Below are 16,357 nucleotides of genomic sequence, written 5' to 3'. Positions count from 1 at the left end.
CGTGCTAGAAGTTTAGATAGATAGATAGATAGATAGATAGATAGATAGATAGATAGATAAGATTTGAGAGCAGCCTGTTCTTATTTAGCAAGTTCCAGGACATCCAGGCCTACATAGAAAGACTCTGGAAAAAAAAAAAAAAAAGAGGGGAGGGGAAAGAAGATGAAGAAGTAAAGGAGACATCTTGAAGGAAATGAATTTTACAATTTTTGTTGTAAAGTTACCTTAAAAGTGCTTCTTAAATATGTGATTTATCTCTTTGTAAGTCAACTTTTTAGTAGATTGTTAGAGGACTTCAGTTGTTGGCACTAAAATTGGGAATGTCACACTGAAGACCTCTTACTGCAAAGACAGACTTTGTGATATCATGGCAACGCCATTGTCATTTAATGTCATGACAGCACGACAATAAAATTAAGTGGCATGGATGTGAAAAAAGAACAGAAAAGAAAAAGAAATGACTTACCATTACGTAATGTACAATTACGGAATTTTAATGATTACACTAAAGTATCAGGGGGGACCAGCTGGCCTACGGTGCACTGCACAGCTTTTGGTGATGCCACAGGCTACCAATGAGTGAGGCCTTCCAGGGTCTTCATCCTGGTCACCATGGAGGAGCATAGGTGACTGCAGAGACTCAGCTGGGCTGTTGTGGCATGAAGTCAAGAAGACCATCTGCCAGGCAGGTCTCTCTGCACTAACATGTGTGGCCTTCGGTTAACAATTACAGTTTTCTCTGCTGTGGTTTCTCTATCGGAAGAAAGCCGGCGCGATCACTGCCACCACAAGTCCTGCTGCGAACAATTCCCAACAGCCCATCCCGTGTCCCTGTACGCAATAGCTGGGCAACAGCTACTGCCGGTTCCCCGAATAAAAGACTCCCACGTGGAGGTTGAGAGCAAGTGCTGAAATATGAGCTGTTTCATTTCAAAATCCCTCCTCCACCCTCAGGACAGGGCTGCTGGTCCATAGTAGGCTAGTGCAGCCCTTCAAACACGTTTCCTCCTCTGGAAAAGGAGGGCTGGAAGTGTTGGCCCCGAGGATCGACAGTCACCTTACTAAAACTCTGAGACCTTCAGAACAAGCCTGAAGTCATCTCACTCTGACCCCAGGGGCCAAATGAGAGCCGCATAACTTGTCAGCACAAAGCCTAAGCCGTTCCTTGCTCCAGCGGAAGACCGCGCTCCATCTCCGCGAATACACGGCTTTGCCACTCATTGACTCAGTTTCACCTGCACAGAACTAGTGTTAAAGTACTGACTTACCACTCACCACATTATTATAGCATTCCAACCGCACGCTGTTAGAGTATGTATGACCAATACCAGGCTTTTCCATTCAGACAAAGGACAGCACTGCACATGCGTGCTTTCGAGTAACTCTCTTTACCTGAATTCAAGAACGCGGATGTCCTTATACCCCGGTAACCCGGCGAAAGCGTTTCCAACCTGTTGAGAGAACACAAATGAAGATGATCACTATATAGACTGTGCTAAAGTATAGTTCAAACGCTTTGAGGAGCATAGTAAAAAGTACACTCTGACCTTATAATTATCAGAGCTTGTACACGCAGATAAAAAGTTACAACAGTTACAACGTCAGAAAATAGTGTTTGCCACAATACTGTCACAATTTCTTTTTCATTTTGTCTTTTATGATTTTAATGTGCTTTCATTTTATTTTTGAGTTTATAAAAAGCATTAGTTAAAGCAACGTTTTCCTCCTTTTGTGTAAAATATTAAAAGATTTCATTTGAAACGAAACTCTAATAGTATTCGTATAACAGAATTTTTAAATGGTACTGTTCCAGTTGGAAATCTGGGCCCAGCAAGCACCCTGGCAGAGGCTAGTGTCTGTTTTCTCTAAGTGTGAACATGTCTGGGAGTGTCCGTTTCCTGTCCCCACATCACAAGAACTAGGAACAAACTCAGCATTCAAAAAAGAAGGACATAGGCCCAAGTTATCCCCAGAACAGAGATCCATGTAGACTGGTCATCACAAAATAGGTTAAGAAGTGGTGGCCAGATTATTCCACTGGTTAAAATATCAGTTTATAAGCATCACATCCATGAGAGCTGGTTTTAATACCAAGCCTTTAAAATGCCACCACATCTTTCCAAAGGAGCTCAGTAGCTGGAGAGAGAAAAAGAATGCCAGACTGGGGGACTAAAAATAATTTAATTATATAAAAATATGTATTTAAACAAAAGTTAATATTTACTCCTTAATATTTCCAAAGTAGCTCACCAGATGGATAGCTTTGGGGTCAACACACACACACGAATGGAAACGTTAGGGACTGCAGAGACTTCTCTGAGAAGATTCTTTTAACCCCATCCTCACGATATCAGGGGAGTAGAACTTTTTAAAATCTTGGTTCTCTGGTAGATCTTCTTGGTTTAAAGGTAAAGAATTCACAGGGCTGTGGAGGTAGCTGAATCAATACAGTCATACAAGCATGATGACCTGAGTCTGACTCCCAACACCCACATAATTCCAATAATAATTCCAATAATTGCCTGTAATTCCAATGCCGGCAAGGGAGAGACGGAGGACCTGTGAGGCTCACTGGCCATCCTGGGAAGGTCCTGGCTCAGGAATGCATCCTGTCTCCAAAATGAGGGTGGAGAGTGACTGAGGAAAAAACCCATCATCTATATACACACTCACACGTGTGTATGCATTCTATGTGTGTGTGCTCCCATGCACCAGTACACACACACAAATAAAGAATGTACATCCATAGAGCATTTTGCCTACACTACTTGTTTTACTCCTCAAAAGGGTAGAGCACATGCTTGCAGGATAAGGGCAGAGGGACATCCTAGGATCCTGAGTCTAAGGCTGTGCGTTTGCTGGTTGAGTGAATGCGCACCAGCTCTCCTCCACGGCACTAAGACTGCCCCACCTCCCACCACATGGGCCTCTAAACCTGAAAATGACTGCAGCTGAAAGCATCCATCTCACACTGCAAACTGCCACTGTGACCTGGGGTGCTGAGGCAGGGGGTTGGGTACCTGTTAGATCCAAGTCTTCTAAGTCGTCACACGCAGTTAGCCACTACAGGGATCCAGCGCAAGAAACCACCTCACTTTATCAGCACCCACGTTAGGAACGGGTACAACTTCCTGAGTGACCACCACACTGGGCCTCCGCAATTTTACATCTAATCCTTGAAACACTCCCAAGACACACACGTTATCCAGATTTTATAAGTGAGAAAACTGAGACACTGGAATGGCAGCTTAATGGCCAGGACCATATAGATGCTTCTAACCAGTGCCTCAAAATGACAGGGAGCAGAATTTTTTTTTTAATCTTAGTTCACTGAAGAGTTTCTTGTTTTAAGGATAAATAATTCAAGGGTGGCTGACTCAGAAGTTACTTGCAAGTCAATGTCCTCTAACCCTGCCATCCATATTCTGCCCATTGGACTACACTGCCTTCTCCTGTTCCTCCTGCCTCCTGACACATTCGAAACTGAGAACTCACTATAGTTTCTGTCCGGGGTGGGGAGGAAGGGCCACTTTGAAAGGCAAATGGACAGCTGGGGAGATGGCTCAATGGGTAAAGTGTTCGCCATGCAAGGTTAGGACACAGGCTCACATCCTCAGAAACTGACACAAAGCCTGATGCCTTAAAGAGCACCTGTGATCCCAGGGTTTTAGGTAGGAGGCAGAGACAGAAGAATCCCTGGGAACTGGCAGGCCTGACAGCCTGACACCCACATCAGCAAACAACAGAGACCTGTCTCAAACAAGGTATAAAGCGAAGCTAAAAACTAAGGCTGCCTTCTGACCTCCATAAGCAGGTTAAACCATACACACACACTCACACATACACACATACACACACACACGCACACATACACTGACAGAGACAGAGAGTACCATCCATACAAAGAAATAGTTATTAGGACACGTCATCGCAGGTCAGAAGGTGACAGTGGTACAGACATTCACCAGAGACGGGGAAGGGGGTGGCACAGACAATTCGTCACCCTCAAATCACCTCAGTTCAGGGGCCACTTATCTCATAAAGTCATTACTAAGGAGACACCTTTCAAAGTATTTATTAGATTTTTCTCTAAATCTCCAGTCATTCCTGCAGTTGTTTAACGAAACACAGAGGCTTATTAAAGGTTCCTAATCCAGGCAGGAAAGCCAGACAGCCAGTTCAAGACAGTATCTGATGCCAGGTGGCCACTGGCCTGGCTGACTTTTCTTCCACATACCATACAGCCTTGCAACTTGGCCGCACAGTTAGGAAAACGAATTGCCTGGCCTATGCTCTTCTCCATGTCTGATGGCTGCAATGATGCTATTTGGCTGACAGACACATATTTTTATTTCCCATCTGGACATGACGACTGGGGAGAGAAATTAAGCCAGGGTAATGGAATTAACACACTTGGTAAGGAAAAGCCAATCAAGTAGGAATGGAAAAGAAGTAAGCAGGAAGAAGTGGTGTGCCCAGTTATCACAAGGAGCAGATGGCATTCAGCACCATACAACATCACAACAAAGGCGCACAAGAAGGGCGCCAGGTAGAGATGATGTGTAAGGGAAGAGTTCAAACTCCATGCAGAATTCTTTCAAAAGGTAAGTAATGGGTATTGCTTAACACATGGCTGCTTAGAAAAATCCCTTAAAAAAAAAACCCTCCCAGCAGAGCCAGAGGACAGAGAAGAAGAGAAGAAAGGGGTTTATTTCCCACATTCCCTCAAGTGCTTCTCAGCTTTGCACACATCGCCTGTAAGTTAACTACTTAAAAGTGTCCAAACTAGAAAATAAGAGCAGAGCCGGGTGGTAGTGGTGATGGTGCATGCCTTTAATCTCAGGCAGAGGTAGGCAGGTCCTGAGTTCGAGGCCAGCCTGATCTACAGAGCGAGTCCCAAGTACACAGAGAAACCCTGTCTCAAAAATAAACAAACAAATCAATAAAAAAAAAAGGGTACAGATTAAATTTTTAAAAATTAAGTCTAATGTTCTCATCCAGAAAAAAATGATAAGCAGTGTATAGCTGTTCAGAGATACTGGATTCACCAAACATTGACATTTCACAAAATGGCTAAGCTGCAACCCTAGTATTTGCCAGCTTGAATTCTCAAATGTGTTGTGGTTATGAGAAACTTAATCCCCCCAAACAAACATGCTAACCAATCAAATGAACCACACACATGGATGATTTCTGTTTCCTATAATCCACATGTTAGAAATAAATAAATTAAAGCTTCTTCCAAAAACTTAACCAAAGAAAAAAAAAGATAAGAAAAGAAAAACCCACCTCGGAAATAAACTCTTCCACAAGGTGCCGGTAGAGGGCGCTGGAGGGATTCTGCAGCTCCTCGCTGTACTGCTTCCCCAGAAGTTGGATGCTGAATTCTGCTATCTGTTCTGCAGCGGGCGGTATGGGCTCCTCCGTCACATTCTCAATTTCATTGCTGATCTGAATTTAAATAGAATGTTAAATACAAGTATTTATTCACTCAATAAATAAATACTGATTACCCTTGAAGTTCCAGACACCACATCTAATGATGACATTGTACGTAGTATTCAATTTTGATAACAAACAGAGTAACTTTTAGGATTTAAAGAATATAAACAAATGTAATAATGACTGTACACTTGCATATTCTTTTAGTGCACACTAAGAAGGAAGAGCAAAAGCCTTTCCATAGGAAACTATCAAAGTGGGTAAAAAAAAAAAAAAAAAAAAAGATGTTGAAAATTCTATAATCAAAACACAGCTGGCTTATCAAAATGGTCTTCAAACATGTTGGTTCAAGAATCCCTTTAGACTCATGAAAATAATCCAGCAACTCACTGAAATGTTAGTAATATATATTATAACTGCGACTATTTATCAACCAAAATTTCAAAGGACAAATTAAAAAAAAAAATACTAAGTCATTTAAAAATAACAGAGTAGTGTGGTATGGCAGGGCATGACTTTAGTTCCAACACTGGGAGGCAGAGGCAGGCAGATCTCTGTGAGTTCAAGGACAGCCTTGCGGTAGTGGGAATTAAACCGGCCCTTATATGCTCTCAGGGATGACACTATCAGGAGGTGTGGCCTCGTTGAAGGAAGTGCGTTACTGGGAGTGGGCTTTGAGACTGTAGAAGCTCGAGCCTGGCCCAGAGTCACTCTCTCATCTGGCTGCCTGTAGATCTATATGCAGAACTCTTATCTACCTTCCCAGCATTGTGTCTACCTGCATGACGACAATGGTCTAAACCTCTGAACTTTTTTAAACCCAGCCCCAATTAAGTTGTTTCTTTAATAAAAGTTGTCGTGATCATGACATCTCCTCACAGCAAAAGAAACCCTAACTAACATAGCCTGGCCCTCATAGTGTATTCTAGGCCAGACAAAGCTGCACTGTGACACCCTGTCTCAAAAATAACAATCACAAAATATAACAAAGTAAGCAAATTTCATGCAAAAGTCAACAACAGATGCTGTGAAGCTGAAATAGTCAGAAGAATGATGTTGTTTATATTTTTTGCAAATTCTTGACTGTCTGGCTTAATACAAGATGGCTGAATTCTCATGTTTATATCTGTATTCAATTAATTCCAGTATGCTATTTTAACAGATGTAACATGAAAAAAATCTGGCTCCACAAATATGTACCCAGGAAGAAGAAATAGGATAATATTTTCAGGTAACTTAGAATAGTCTGTAATTACCCTACACCAGTTTTTTTTTTAATTTAATTTTATTTTATTAATTACACTTTATTCACTTTGCATCCTCTCATAAGCCCCTCCCTCTTCCCATCCCGGTCCCACCCTCCCTCTCCCTTCTTCACACATGCCCCTCCCCGAGTCCACTGATAAGGGAGGTCCTCCTCTCCTTCCTTCTGATCTCAGTCTATCAGATCACATCAGGAATGGCTGCATTGTCATCTTCTGTGGCCTGGTAAGGCTGTTCCCCCCTCAGGGGGAGGTGATCAAAGAGCAGGCCAATCAGTTTATGTCAGAGGTAGTCCCTCTTCCCATCACTATGTAAGCCACTTGGACACTAAACTGCCATGGACTACATCTGTGCAGAGGTTATAGGTTATCTCCATGCCTGGTACTTGGTTAGAGTATGAGGCTCTGGGAAGACCCCTGTGTTCAAATTTTCTGGTTCTGTTGCTCTCCTTGTGGGGTTCCTGTCCTCTCCAGATCTTACTATTTCCCATTTGTTACATAAGATTCCATGCCCTCTGCCCATCAGTTGACCATAAGTTTCAGCGTCTGCTTTGATAGTCTGCAGGAAAGAGCCTTTCAGAGGCCCTCTGTGGCAGGTTTCTAGGTTGTTTCCTGCTTTCTTCTTCTTCTGATGTCCATGTTCTTTGCCTTTCAGAATGGGGATTAAGCATTTTAATCAGGGTCTTCTCTCTTAATTAGTTTCTTTAAATGTACAGATTTTAGTAGGTTTATCCTATGTTATATGTCTATATGAGTGAATATATACCGTGTGTGTCTTTCTGCTTCTGGGACAGCTCACTCAGGATGATCCTTTCCAGGTCCCACCATTTACCTGCAAATTTCATGATTTCCTTGTTTTTTACTGCTGAATAATATTCCATTGTGTAGATGTACCACAATTTCTGCATCCATTCTTCAGGTGAGGGGCATCTGGGCTGTTTCCAGCTTCTGGCTATTACAAATAAAGCTGCTACAAACATGGTTGAGCAAATGTCTTTATTGCATACTTGAGCCTCTTTTGTATATATGCCTAGGAGTGGTATGGCTGGATCTTGAGGAAGCGCTATTCCTAGTTGTCTGAGAAAGCGCCAGATAGATTTCCAGAGTGTTGTACAAGTTTACATTCCCACCAGCAGTGGAGAAGGGTTCCCCTTTCTCCGCAACCTCTCCAGCATGTGTTGTCGCTTGAGTTAAATATTTATTTTTATGATACATGTGTAAAGAATATAGAGATGCTGGTCAGTGATGCCTCTGCCCTTAAGGAGCTAAGTACAAAAGGAAAAAGGGTATCCAATGAACCAACTGTTTTTTAAAATTATATTTATATATTTATTTATTACAATTTATTCAGTTTGTATCCCTGCTGCCGCCCTCTCCCTTGTCTCCTCTCAGTCCCACCCACCCTCCCTCTTCTCCCCCTATGCCCTTTCCCTAGTTCTGTGATAGGGAAGGACCTCCTCCACTTCTGTCTGACCCTCATTTATGTGGTCTCATCAACACTGGCTGCGTTGTTTTACTCTGTGGCCTGGCAAGGCTGCACCCCTCAGCGGAAGGTGATCAAAGAGCCTGCCACTGAGTTCATGTCAGAGACAGCTCCTGTACCCCTTTCTAGGGAACCCACTTGGAAACTGAGCAGCCAATGGGCCCTACACCAGTTTTAAAAGAGGTCATTTTTTAAAACAGTAGTTGCTTTTGGTCAAAACCACAACAAACTTTTTGTTGCCCATTAAAACCTAAGTCTAGGCTGAGGGGCATATGACTAGTATGTTCAAACCCTAGATTCAATCCCAGAAGCTAGATACACACACATACACAGTTGGAGTTACTGAAAAATGACCAAGAGTTCAAGATCAGTTAGGGCTAAATAGTGAGTTTCAAGAGTGCATGAACTACAGAATGAAAGCCCAAGATGCTGTCTCAAAAAGAGAAAGAAATGTTCTAGGTCTTCCAGGCCAAATCTGACATAACTTGGGGGAAAAAAAAAGTAATATTGAATTATAATCAAAATAACAAAATATCCATAAATCTATTCATATGAATAAAAGACTGACTAAATGATACTGTAGCAATACCTTCTTTTATAAATGTACTTACTAAATCTAAAAGGAATGAGGTAATACTACCATTACCACTAGAACACTACAGGAACACTTGCTGTATGCAGCACATTTAAATGAGCACATTTAAGCCAAGTTCCTGTGTTGTACATATGTAAACATGGGAGGGATGTATGTGTGGACTGAAGGTACTGAGAGCCAAGGGAAGAACACTGGTGCCTCTCCTTGTCACTGTATCACTTTTCACCTTATGACTCACATAACAGAAACCTGTGCAGTTTCAGAGGAGATCACCCCCATTCCTTCTTGAGTTCTCGATACAATATCCCTGATACAAGGCTGCCCGCCTCAGCTGAAAGAGCTGCCATGAGAAACAGGCATGCTTTTCAGAACAGGCTCTTACGCTTCCAAAAAGCTTTCACAGTTGGGAATGTCTTGTCATTAGGCCCAAACTGCCTCCCTAGAAGTTCCGTTATTGATTAAAAAAAAAAAAAAAAAGTAGTGTGTGCCCTGCCTCACAAGAGGCACACAGGGGCCTTTCACAGACACCAGGGAGCTACCAAGTTCCCTCTAACTTTTCACTGGCACCTCTCCTTCTGACACCTCCAATGCTCTTAATTTTTACCTTAGAGCATGGCACCCATACATGAGTTCTAACTAAGATATGGTAGGACTATCACCTACTCAAAGCAGGTTCCATATTCTATTGATGCAATCTCATATTAAATTTTTGCATTGTTTTAAAGTATTACCCTTTATCACATTGGGCATTTTTTCAGTAAGTACATTACGCTGCTCGATCATACTAAGAACACGACTGATGAAAGCTGTTAGTTACACAGAATTTTATACAATACTGCCTTTTGTTGATCAAATTTTATTGTGGGGCTGGAGAGAGGGATCAGCAGTTACAAGCACTTGCTGCTCTTGCAGAGGAGTGAGGCTGGTTCCCAGCACCCATGTTGAGAAGACTGTGTGGAGGTTCAGTTTCAGGGACCTGATCCCTTGTTCCAGCTCCACACGCTCCTCTACATCCATGAACATAAAACACACACATACAAACACACATGCACATACTGCCATTCTTATTAAGTGACTGGGAAGGGAGAGAGGCAAAATGGAATTCTACCACCTGATTTCACATTAGTTGTAATGTTGTGTGCGCATGTGTGTGCAGTGTGCCTGTGTGTGTGTGTGTGTGTGTGTGTGTGTGTGTGTGTGTGTTTTCATGGATGGAGTGCATGTGTGTATACAGGTTTGTATATGCATGTGTAGAGAGGCCAGAGGTTGATGACAGGTGTCTTCCTCAACTGCTCTCCACTTTTCTAACTGAGGCAGGGATTTTGACCAAACCCAGAATTGATAGGTTCAGCAACATTAGCTCACCAGCTTGTGCTAAGGAGCCAGCTCTGAAATACTGAGGGGCTGCCGTGGCTGTCTGGCTTTCTAGCTGGGTGATAGAGAAGGACTGCCTAGCCTGCCCAGCTATAGATGAGAGTGATACACGTGAGCTGTCATGCCTGTGTGGTTTTCTACATGAGTAATGGGAATTTGAACTCTGTTTCTTGTTCCTTCCACTGTGCCGTCTCCCAGCCTAATACAACTTTTAAATAAAATGCTTCCATCTGCCTGGGTAGGTATCATTCTGTACTTACCCTGTGATTTTTGGTTGTGGACCCTCATTTGTAGAATTTAGTGTTGTTCAGTAGACAAGCTCCTACTAATAATTGTGTGCTTAGAAGGTATGATCACTTTTTTAATTTTAAACTCATAAAATCCATTTCCTCTCTCTCTAAAGAAGCTAAGGCCCAACCTACTGAGGGATTGAAGATCACGGGTTTATTACAAAAAGAGTTTCCCAGAACAGAAATCCTCTACCAACAATTTACCACTATGACAGACCTATTCAATTCTTCCACGAGATATCAGATTTCTGAATGTTCTACATTTATAATTCATAATATTTCCAGAGCAGTGTACCATGTGAAGTCCTGTGCAGTCTCGAAATGGAATATAAACCCTGTTAAACTCATCCTCCGTGTTAGAAAGCAACAGAATAGAGCTGGACTTACGCTCTCCTCTGGTGACATCACGCTGCTCTCTGTAGCCACCTCTGGATATGAAGCACTAGAAACAGCACCTAAGCAGAAAACAAAACGTGTGATACCAGTCCTTGAGTAAGCCAGAATTCCTGTCAGGAATTAAGGACTTACTTCAACAGCCATTCTTTCAAGTCTTTTGCTCTTTTATACTGAAGGCTTTTTTAGTTATAAGTTCAAGAGACAATTGTAGATGCACTCTAAAATCTCAATAATTATGACTCACTGAACAAGTGTTTGTTTGTTTGCTTATTTGTTTGTTTTGAGTGTGCCAGGCTCTAATATAGATGCTAGTGTACAAAAAGAACGTTTCTGTTTCTAGGGAGCCATCTAGTAAAGGGAACAAATGCTGAGGTGCATAACTATACTAGACTGTGAAATTATAGCTTGGCCATTGTTTAACAATCATTGAAATGGAGCCACATTGTGCTATTATATTTTCTTATCTGCTCAAAATTTCTAACACAAAGAAGCTTATGCCTTTTCTTAAAATTAATAAGGGCTTGTTGTAGCCCTTTCTAGAGAACCTCCTGGCCTAAAAGAAGCCTTTGGGTTCAATCCCTGGCAAGAAGAAAGAAGAGAGAATGAAAAGAAGAAAGAAAGAAAGAAAGAAAGAAAGAAAGAAAGAAAGAAAGAAAGAAAGAAAGAAAGAAAGAAAGAAAGAAAGAAAGAAAAGAAGAGAAGAGAGAGATGAGAGAGGAGACAGGAAGAGGTGGGGAGAGAATTACTAATTTACATGAAATACAGAACTTGGGAGAGATGGAAAGATGGATCAACAGTTAAGAGTACTTTCTGTTTTTCCAGATGACAGTAGTTTAGTTCCTAGTGCCCACATCAGGCAGCCTGAACTTTAATCCTGGTGATTTGACACTGTCTTTGGTGTGATGCCCTATTCTGGCCTCCGCAGGCGTGCGCGCGCACACACACACACAATGGGGGGGGGGGACAACAAAATTAAATTTTAAAAAATTAAAATCTTTTAAACTTAAAAAAGCTTATAGAGCTCAAAGGAACACATTCTACACCCTAGGATATATCAGAAAATCCTTCTACTGGGAAAGTCCAGGAAAGTAACATAAGGTGACAACACAGAGGGTCTACCCCCAACTTCAGTGTCCGCCTTAAAGTCATCCACTGTCACACTCATGTTTTAAGCTGATCTGAATTTTAAAGTACTCACAGTATAATATCATAAACCAAGTAAAAATATAATTGTTTTGTTTCTTAAACAATACAGAAATACATAAACCACTATTTTTAAAATGAGCTGAAAACTTAATACTTGCTTGAAAATTTGTCTTAAATCTTCAATGACTAAGGAATAAAAGTGAATAAAGGCAAAAAAGCTTACCTCCCAATGTTGAGGTATCACCAATAGGAACTAGAGCTGACAAGTCAGGCCTAGGAGGAAAAAAAATATGGAGCTATTAAAAATTACAGAAACCTGGCCAAGTATTATAAAATTTGGAACTTGGGTCTACAAAGGAACTCATTATTCCACCAAATAAAGGTTCCCAAGCCAACACACCAAGGTTTAAAGTCAAAAAAAATTAGAATGTCATAACTTACTTATTTTGTATCCGTTGATGCCTTATCAACATTGCTACCCTATATAAAGAACCTACCTAGTTACAGCTCGTCACCCATATTTTTCCTCTTTAGTTCAAATCATTATCTCTGTCCCTGCCCCCTTAATCCTCTAGAATGTATTATCAGTACAGAAGCATTGAACAGTCAGATATTTAAATTAATTGAAATTAAAACAGCTAGAACCTTAGTTCATTGCTCATGGTAGCCACATTCAGAGTATTCAGTGCTCATAGGTGGCCAATGGCCTTCAGACTGGACAAGACAATTAAGAGCATTGGCAGCATCACAGAAGGGTCTAGTTGCTTAAGAGAATCGCATTAAGAATCTAATCTCCAGGCTGAGACTACAGTTCAATGGAAAAGCCTATGCCTAGTATGTATAAGGTCCCAGCCTGGATATCAATCTCTCCCACAAGAGGGAAAGAGGAATAATAATAATACTAGTGAACTCCACGAGATTAAGGATTGCCCTGCCATATCCTTCTCTCTCTCTCCAATGTCTAAGAACTTTAAAAAGACTTTTTGCAGGACTGGGGATGAAATTCAATGGGTAGCATGCTTGCCTAGCATGCATGAAGCCCCGGGCTCACTATCCAGCACTATATTAAATAGGTATGGTGGCTTATGCCTGCAATCACAGCACTCAGTGTTAAGATTTAAGGGAACATTAGGGTGGACCCTGGTAAGTGACAGACATCTGTGACTGAGGCTAAACTAGGCTGGTAAAGCAGAGGCATGCTCTCTACACCCCCAGGCATTTGTAGAAACATCAGGTAAATAGATTTTTGAAGTATCTCACCAGAAATCTCCAGCTTAAAAAAAAAAAAATCTAAGACCTCCCCTATCAGTGGACTAGGGGAGGGACATAGGGGGAAAAGAGGAAGGGAGGGTGGGATTGGGAGAGGATGAGGGAGGGGGCCACAGCCAGGATACAAATTGAATAAACTTTAGCATATAATAATAAAACAGAAATAAAAATTAAAAATACCATCTAAAAAGAGTAACTCAATGCATCATTACACCCAGGCTATCATTACTGGTTGTTTAGAACACTTCTGAATGACATTAGTGATTGAATGAGCAATCACTACAACATAAAGCAATCCAGCATCTGGACGAGTCATTTAGATAAGTACAGGAAGGCCTCAGTAATAAGAAAACATCAAGAGGCATCTTGGGTTGCAGATTGTGGGGGGAAATAAAATGAGGTTCCAATGCACTTAGAACACATATCAGCATAAGCAAACCTGGTCCATCCATTAACCATAGGAAATTCTTTCTCAGTTACCTTCCTGCCACAGACAGAACAAATAATGACTAATAACTATTAATTATTGTAACAATGGGGAGTCAAATTCCCCAATGTCAGAGTGAACTGCCTCACCACAGGAGGGACACGTGTGTGCCATGCCAGTGTAGCTCTTCATGGGCTGCGTTACAAGCTAAGTTTTATAATACAGACTCTTTCTTTCATACAGACAGAATCATTGTTTGTCTTTCTCTTCAAAATTTTTCTTCGGACTTGGGCAAAGAGAGAATGAAGGTATTTGTTTCTAGCTGGCCCAAACAGGATGGCACAGTCTGAGTCTACAGTTCAATAGAACGCAAGTCACAGAGTGATCTGATCAAGCCAGGCCAAGCCAAACAAAACTGGTTCCATTTCAGGCAGCTCACAGGCCTTTATTCAGTGGTTCTCAACTTCCCTAACGCTGGGGCACGTTAATACAGTTGCTATTTCATAACAGTAAATTGTCATGAATCGTGATGTAAATATCTGATATGCAGGATAGCTGATATGTGACACCCACCCCCAAAGGGATCATGGCCTACAAGTTGGGAACCAGTTTAATTCCCCCTTGTCTAGTCCATTTCCAAGGTACTGTACTCACGGATTTCTCAGTGTGTGGTGTAAAAAAGAAAAAAAAAAAAAAAGAAAAAATCTACCCCCAGCATGGATAAAAACCAAACCTACAATGTTTACAATGTTCCTCTTTGAATGCTGACATCTAACAATGTCTGAAATGCAGTTGGAGGAATACCATATCATCTCTGGAGTGTAGTGACACAGAACCAAACTGGGCTAAAATGTGTGTTGTGATATCCATGATTATTTAATGCAGAAACCATGGCCTTTCCAAAATACATGATATTGGCAGCTTGAGCACACCATAATGCAGAATTAATAAAATATAATGGAAGTTATTCTGGTGAGTTAATTTATCTTCCTTCTCTCTGTGTGCATGCATGGACATACTCTCTCAAACACACTCACGTACATACACATGCATAGCACAAATACATATTGATTTTGGTCTGGTTGATCAAACAAAAATCAACAAAATTAATATATGCTGGGCATGTTGATAATGTTGGTGCTGGGTAATAGGAAGGTTACAAGAAATTGTAAAATAAAGCCTCTTCCCTCTATGAGGTTATAGAAATGGGTCAGACACATTTCTGAGGTCCTATGGAGGGCTGCTAAAAGCTGCATGGTGGGCTGTACAGGTAGAGACGGACTTTAGGTGCTTCATGAAATTACATTCTTCATATTTAGACTCATGTGAGCTTACTACAGTTTGTGTTGCTGCTGTGGTAATTAAAACGAATAAATACTTTACACAGCAAAGGGCAGTTTTATCAGAGATTATAATCTGATTCTTGAAACTTAGATGAGTCTATACCTAAAATATACCTAAAACCTAAATGCACTATATATTCAGCTGGGTTGTCTGGAGTTATTTAAACTGTTTCTTCATATAATTTATATATATATATATATATATATATATATATATATATATATAGTAAATGCTCATAATTTGGAGAAACAGCTCATAATTTGGAGAGTTAGGCACAGGCCTGATTTTGAAGAACCATATGAGCCAGTTTCATCTTGATCTTTTAAGGGCAACAAGGAACTAGTCACTTGTCTTGCAGAAGGGAGAGACATGGTCCTGTCTTGTACTCTGAAAACTCTTTGGCCAGAGTGTATAATAGCAAGTGGTTCAGGTGGGGGCAGAGAGACCTACCAGTAAACTTTGTGCTGAAAGAAGTGTTTATTGGTCCATGAATTGGGGAAGTATGAAAGAACAGGCAGAGAAAGAAATAACTGGAAGTAAAAGAAAAGGCATGGGCAACGAGGCAGCTGGGAGAGGACTATTCATTCTTCTTCAGGGTGTGGCCATTAGTAGCTGCCCATGCTCCTACAGATGCCCACACACCCACGAGCAAAAGGCAGCACTAACAGAACAGCAGGAAAGAAAAAAACAAGAATTTTGGAAGGGGGTGGAGGTGTTGGAAAGGATACAGGGAGAGCTGGATAGGGAAGTAAAAAGTGGATATGATCAAGAAATGTAGTCTATATGATACAAGGATGAAATTCTCAAATAAACTTTTTAGTGTATTTAAAAATAAATGGCATAATACTATAGAATTAAAAAAAAAAGCAAGCAAGTGAGAAACCTAGGCACTTAAATGAAGAAGAGAAGCTGTCCAACAGATTGTAGACATGGAGAAGTTAGTTTTTCTAGCTCTCTTTAGAACCAAAGTTTCACAGGGTCTTTTCTGAGACTGACATTCAACCAAGGACCATGTATGGATATAACCTAGAACCTCCACTCAGATGTAGCCTGTGGTAGCTCAGTAACCAATTGGTTTCCCAAAGTGAGGGGAACAGGGACTATTTCTAACAGGAACTCAATGACTGGCTCTTTGGTCTCCCCACCCCCGAAGGGAGGAGCAGTCCTGTTAGGCCACAGAGGAGTGCTTTGCAGCCAGTCCTGAAGATACCTGATAAAACAGGATCAGATGAATGGGGAGGAGGTCCCCCCTATCAGTGGACTTGGAAAGGGGCACGGTGGAGATGAGGGAGGGAGGGAGGGACTGGGAGGGAATGAGGGATCGGGACA

The 16,357-nt window shown here is 41.3% G+C and overlaps 1 protein-coding gene across 1 annotated transcript in view; it reads right to left on the bottom strand.

Annotated features, from left to right (window-relative positions):
- The window catches only part of Impg2 (interphotoreceptor matrix proteoglycan 2), a 56,608-nt gene that overhangs the window by 30,263 nt on the left and 9,988 nt on the right, over positions 1-16,357 (bottom strand). The window contains exons 6-9 of the mRNA XM_060370556.1: positions 12,212-12,261; positions 10,834-10,901; positions 5,290-5,451; positions 1,393-1,451 (exon numbers count right to left, since the gene is read on the bottom strand). Coding sequence (XP_060226539.1) covers positions 1,393-1,451; positions 5,290-5,451; positions 10,834-10,901; positions 12,212-12,261 — 339 coding nt within the window. The remainder of the gene's footprint in view (positions 1-1,392; positions 1,452-5,289; positions 5,452-10,833; positions 10,902-12,211; positions 12,262-16,357) is intronic.

This window comes from Meriones unguiculatus, chromosome 17 (assembly GCF_030254825.1).
Source record: "Meriones unguiculatus strain TT.TT164.6M chromosome 17, Bangor_MerUng_6.1, whole genome shotgun sequence".
NCBI lineage: Eukaryota > Metazoa > Chordata > Mammalia > Rodentia > Muridae > Meriones > Meriones unguiculatus.
Note: the sequence above shows the minus strand (reverse complement) of the source record. Positions and strands in the feature narration are given on the sequence as shown.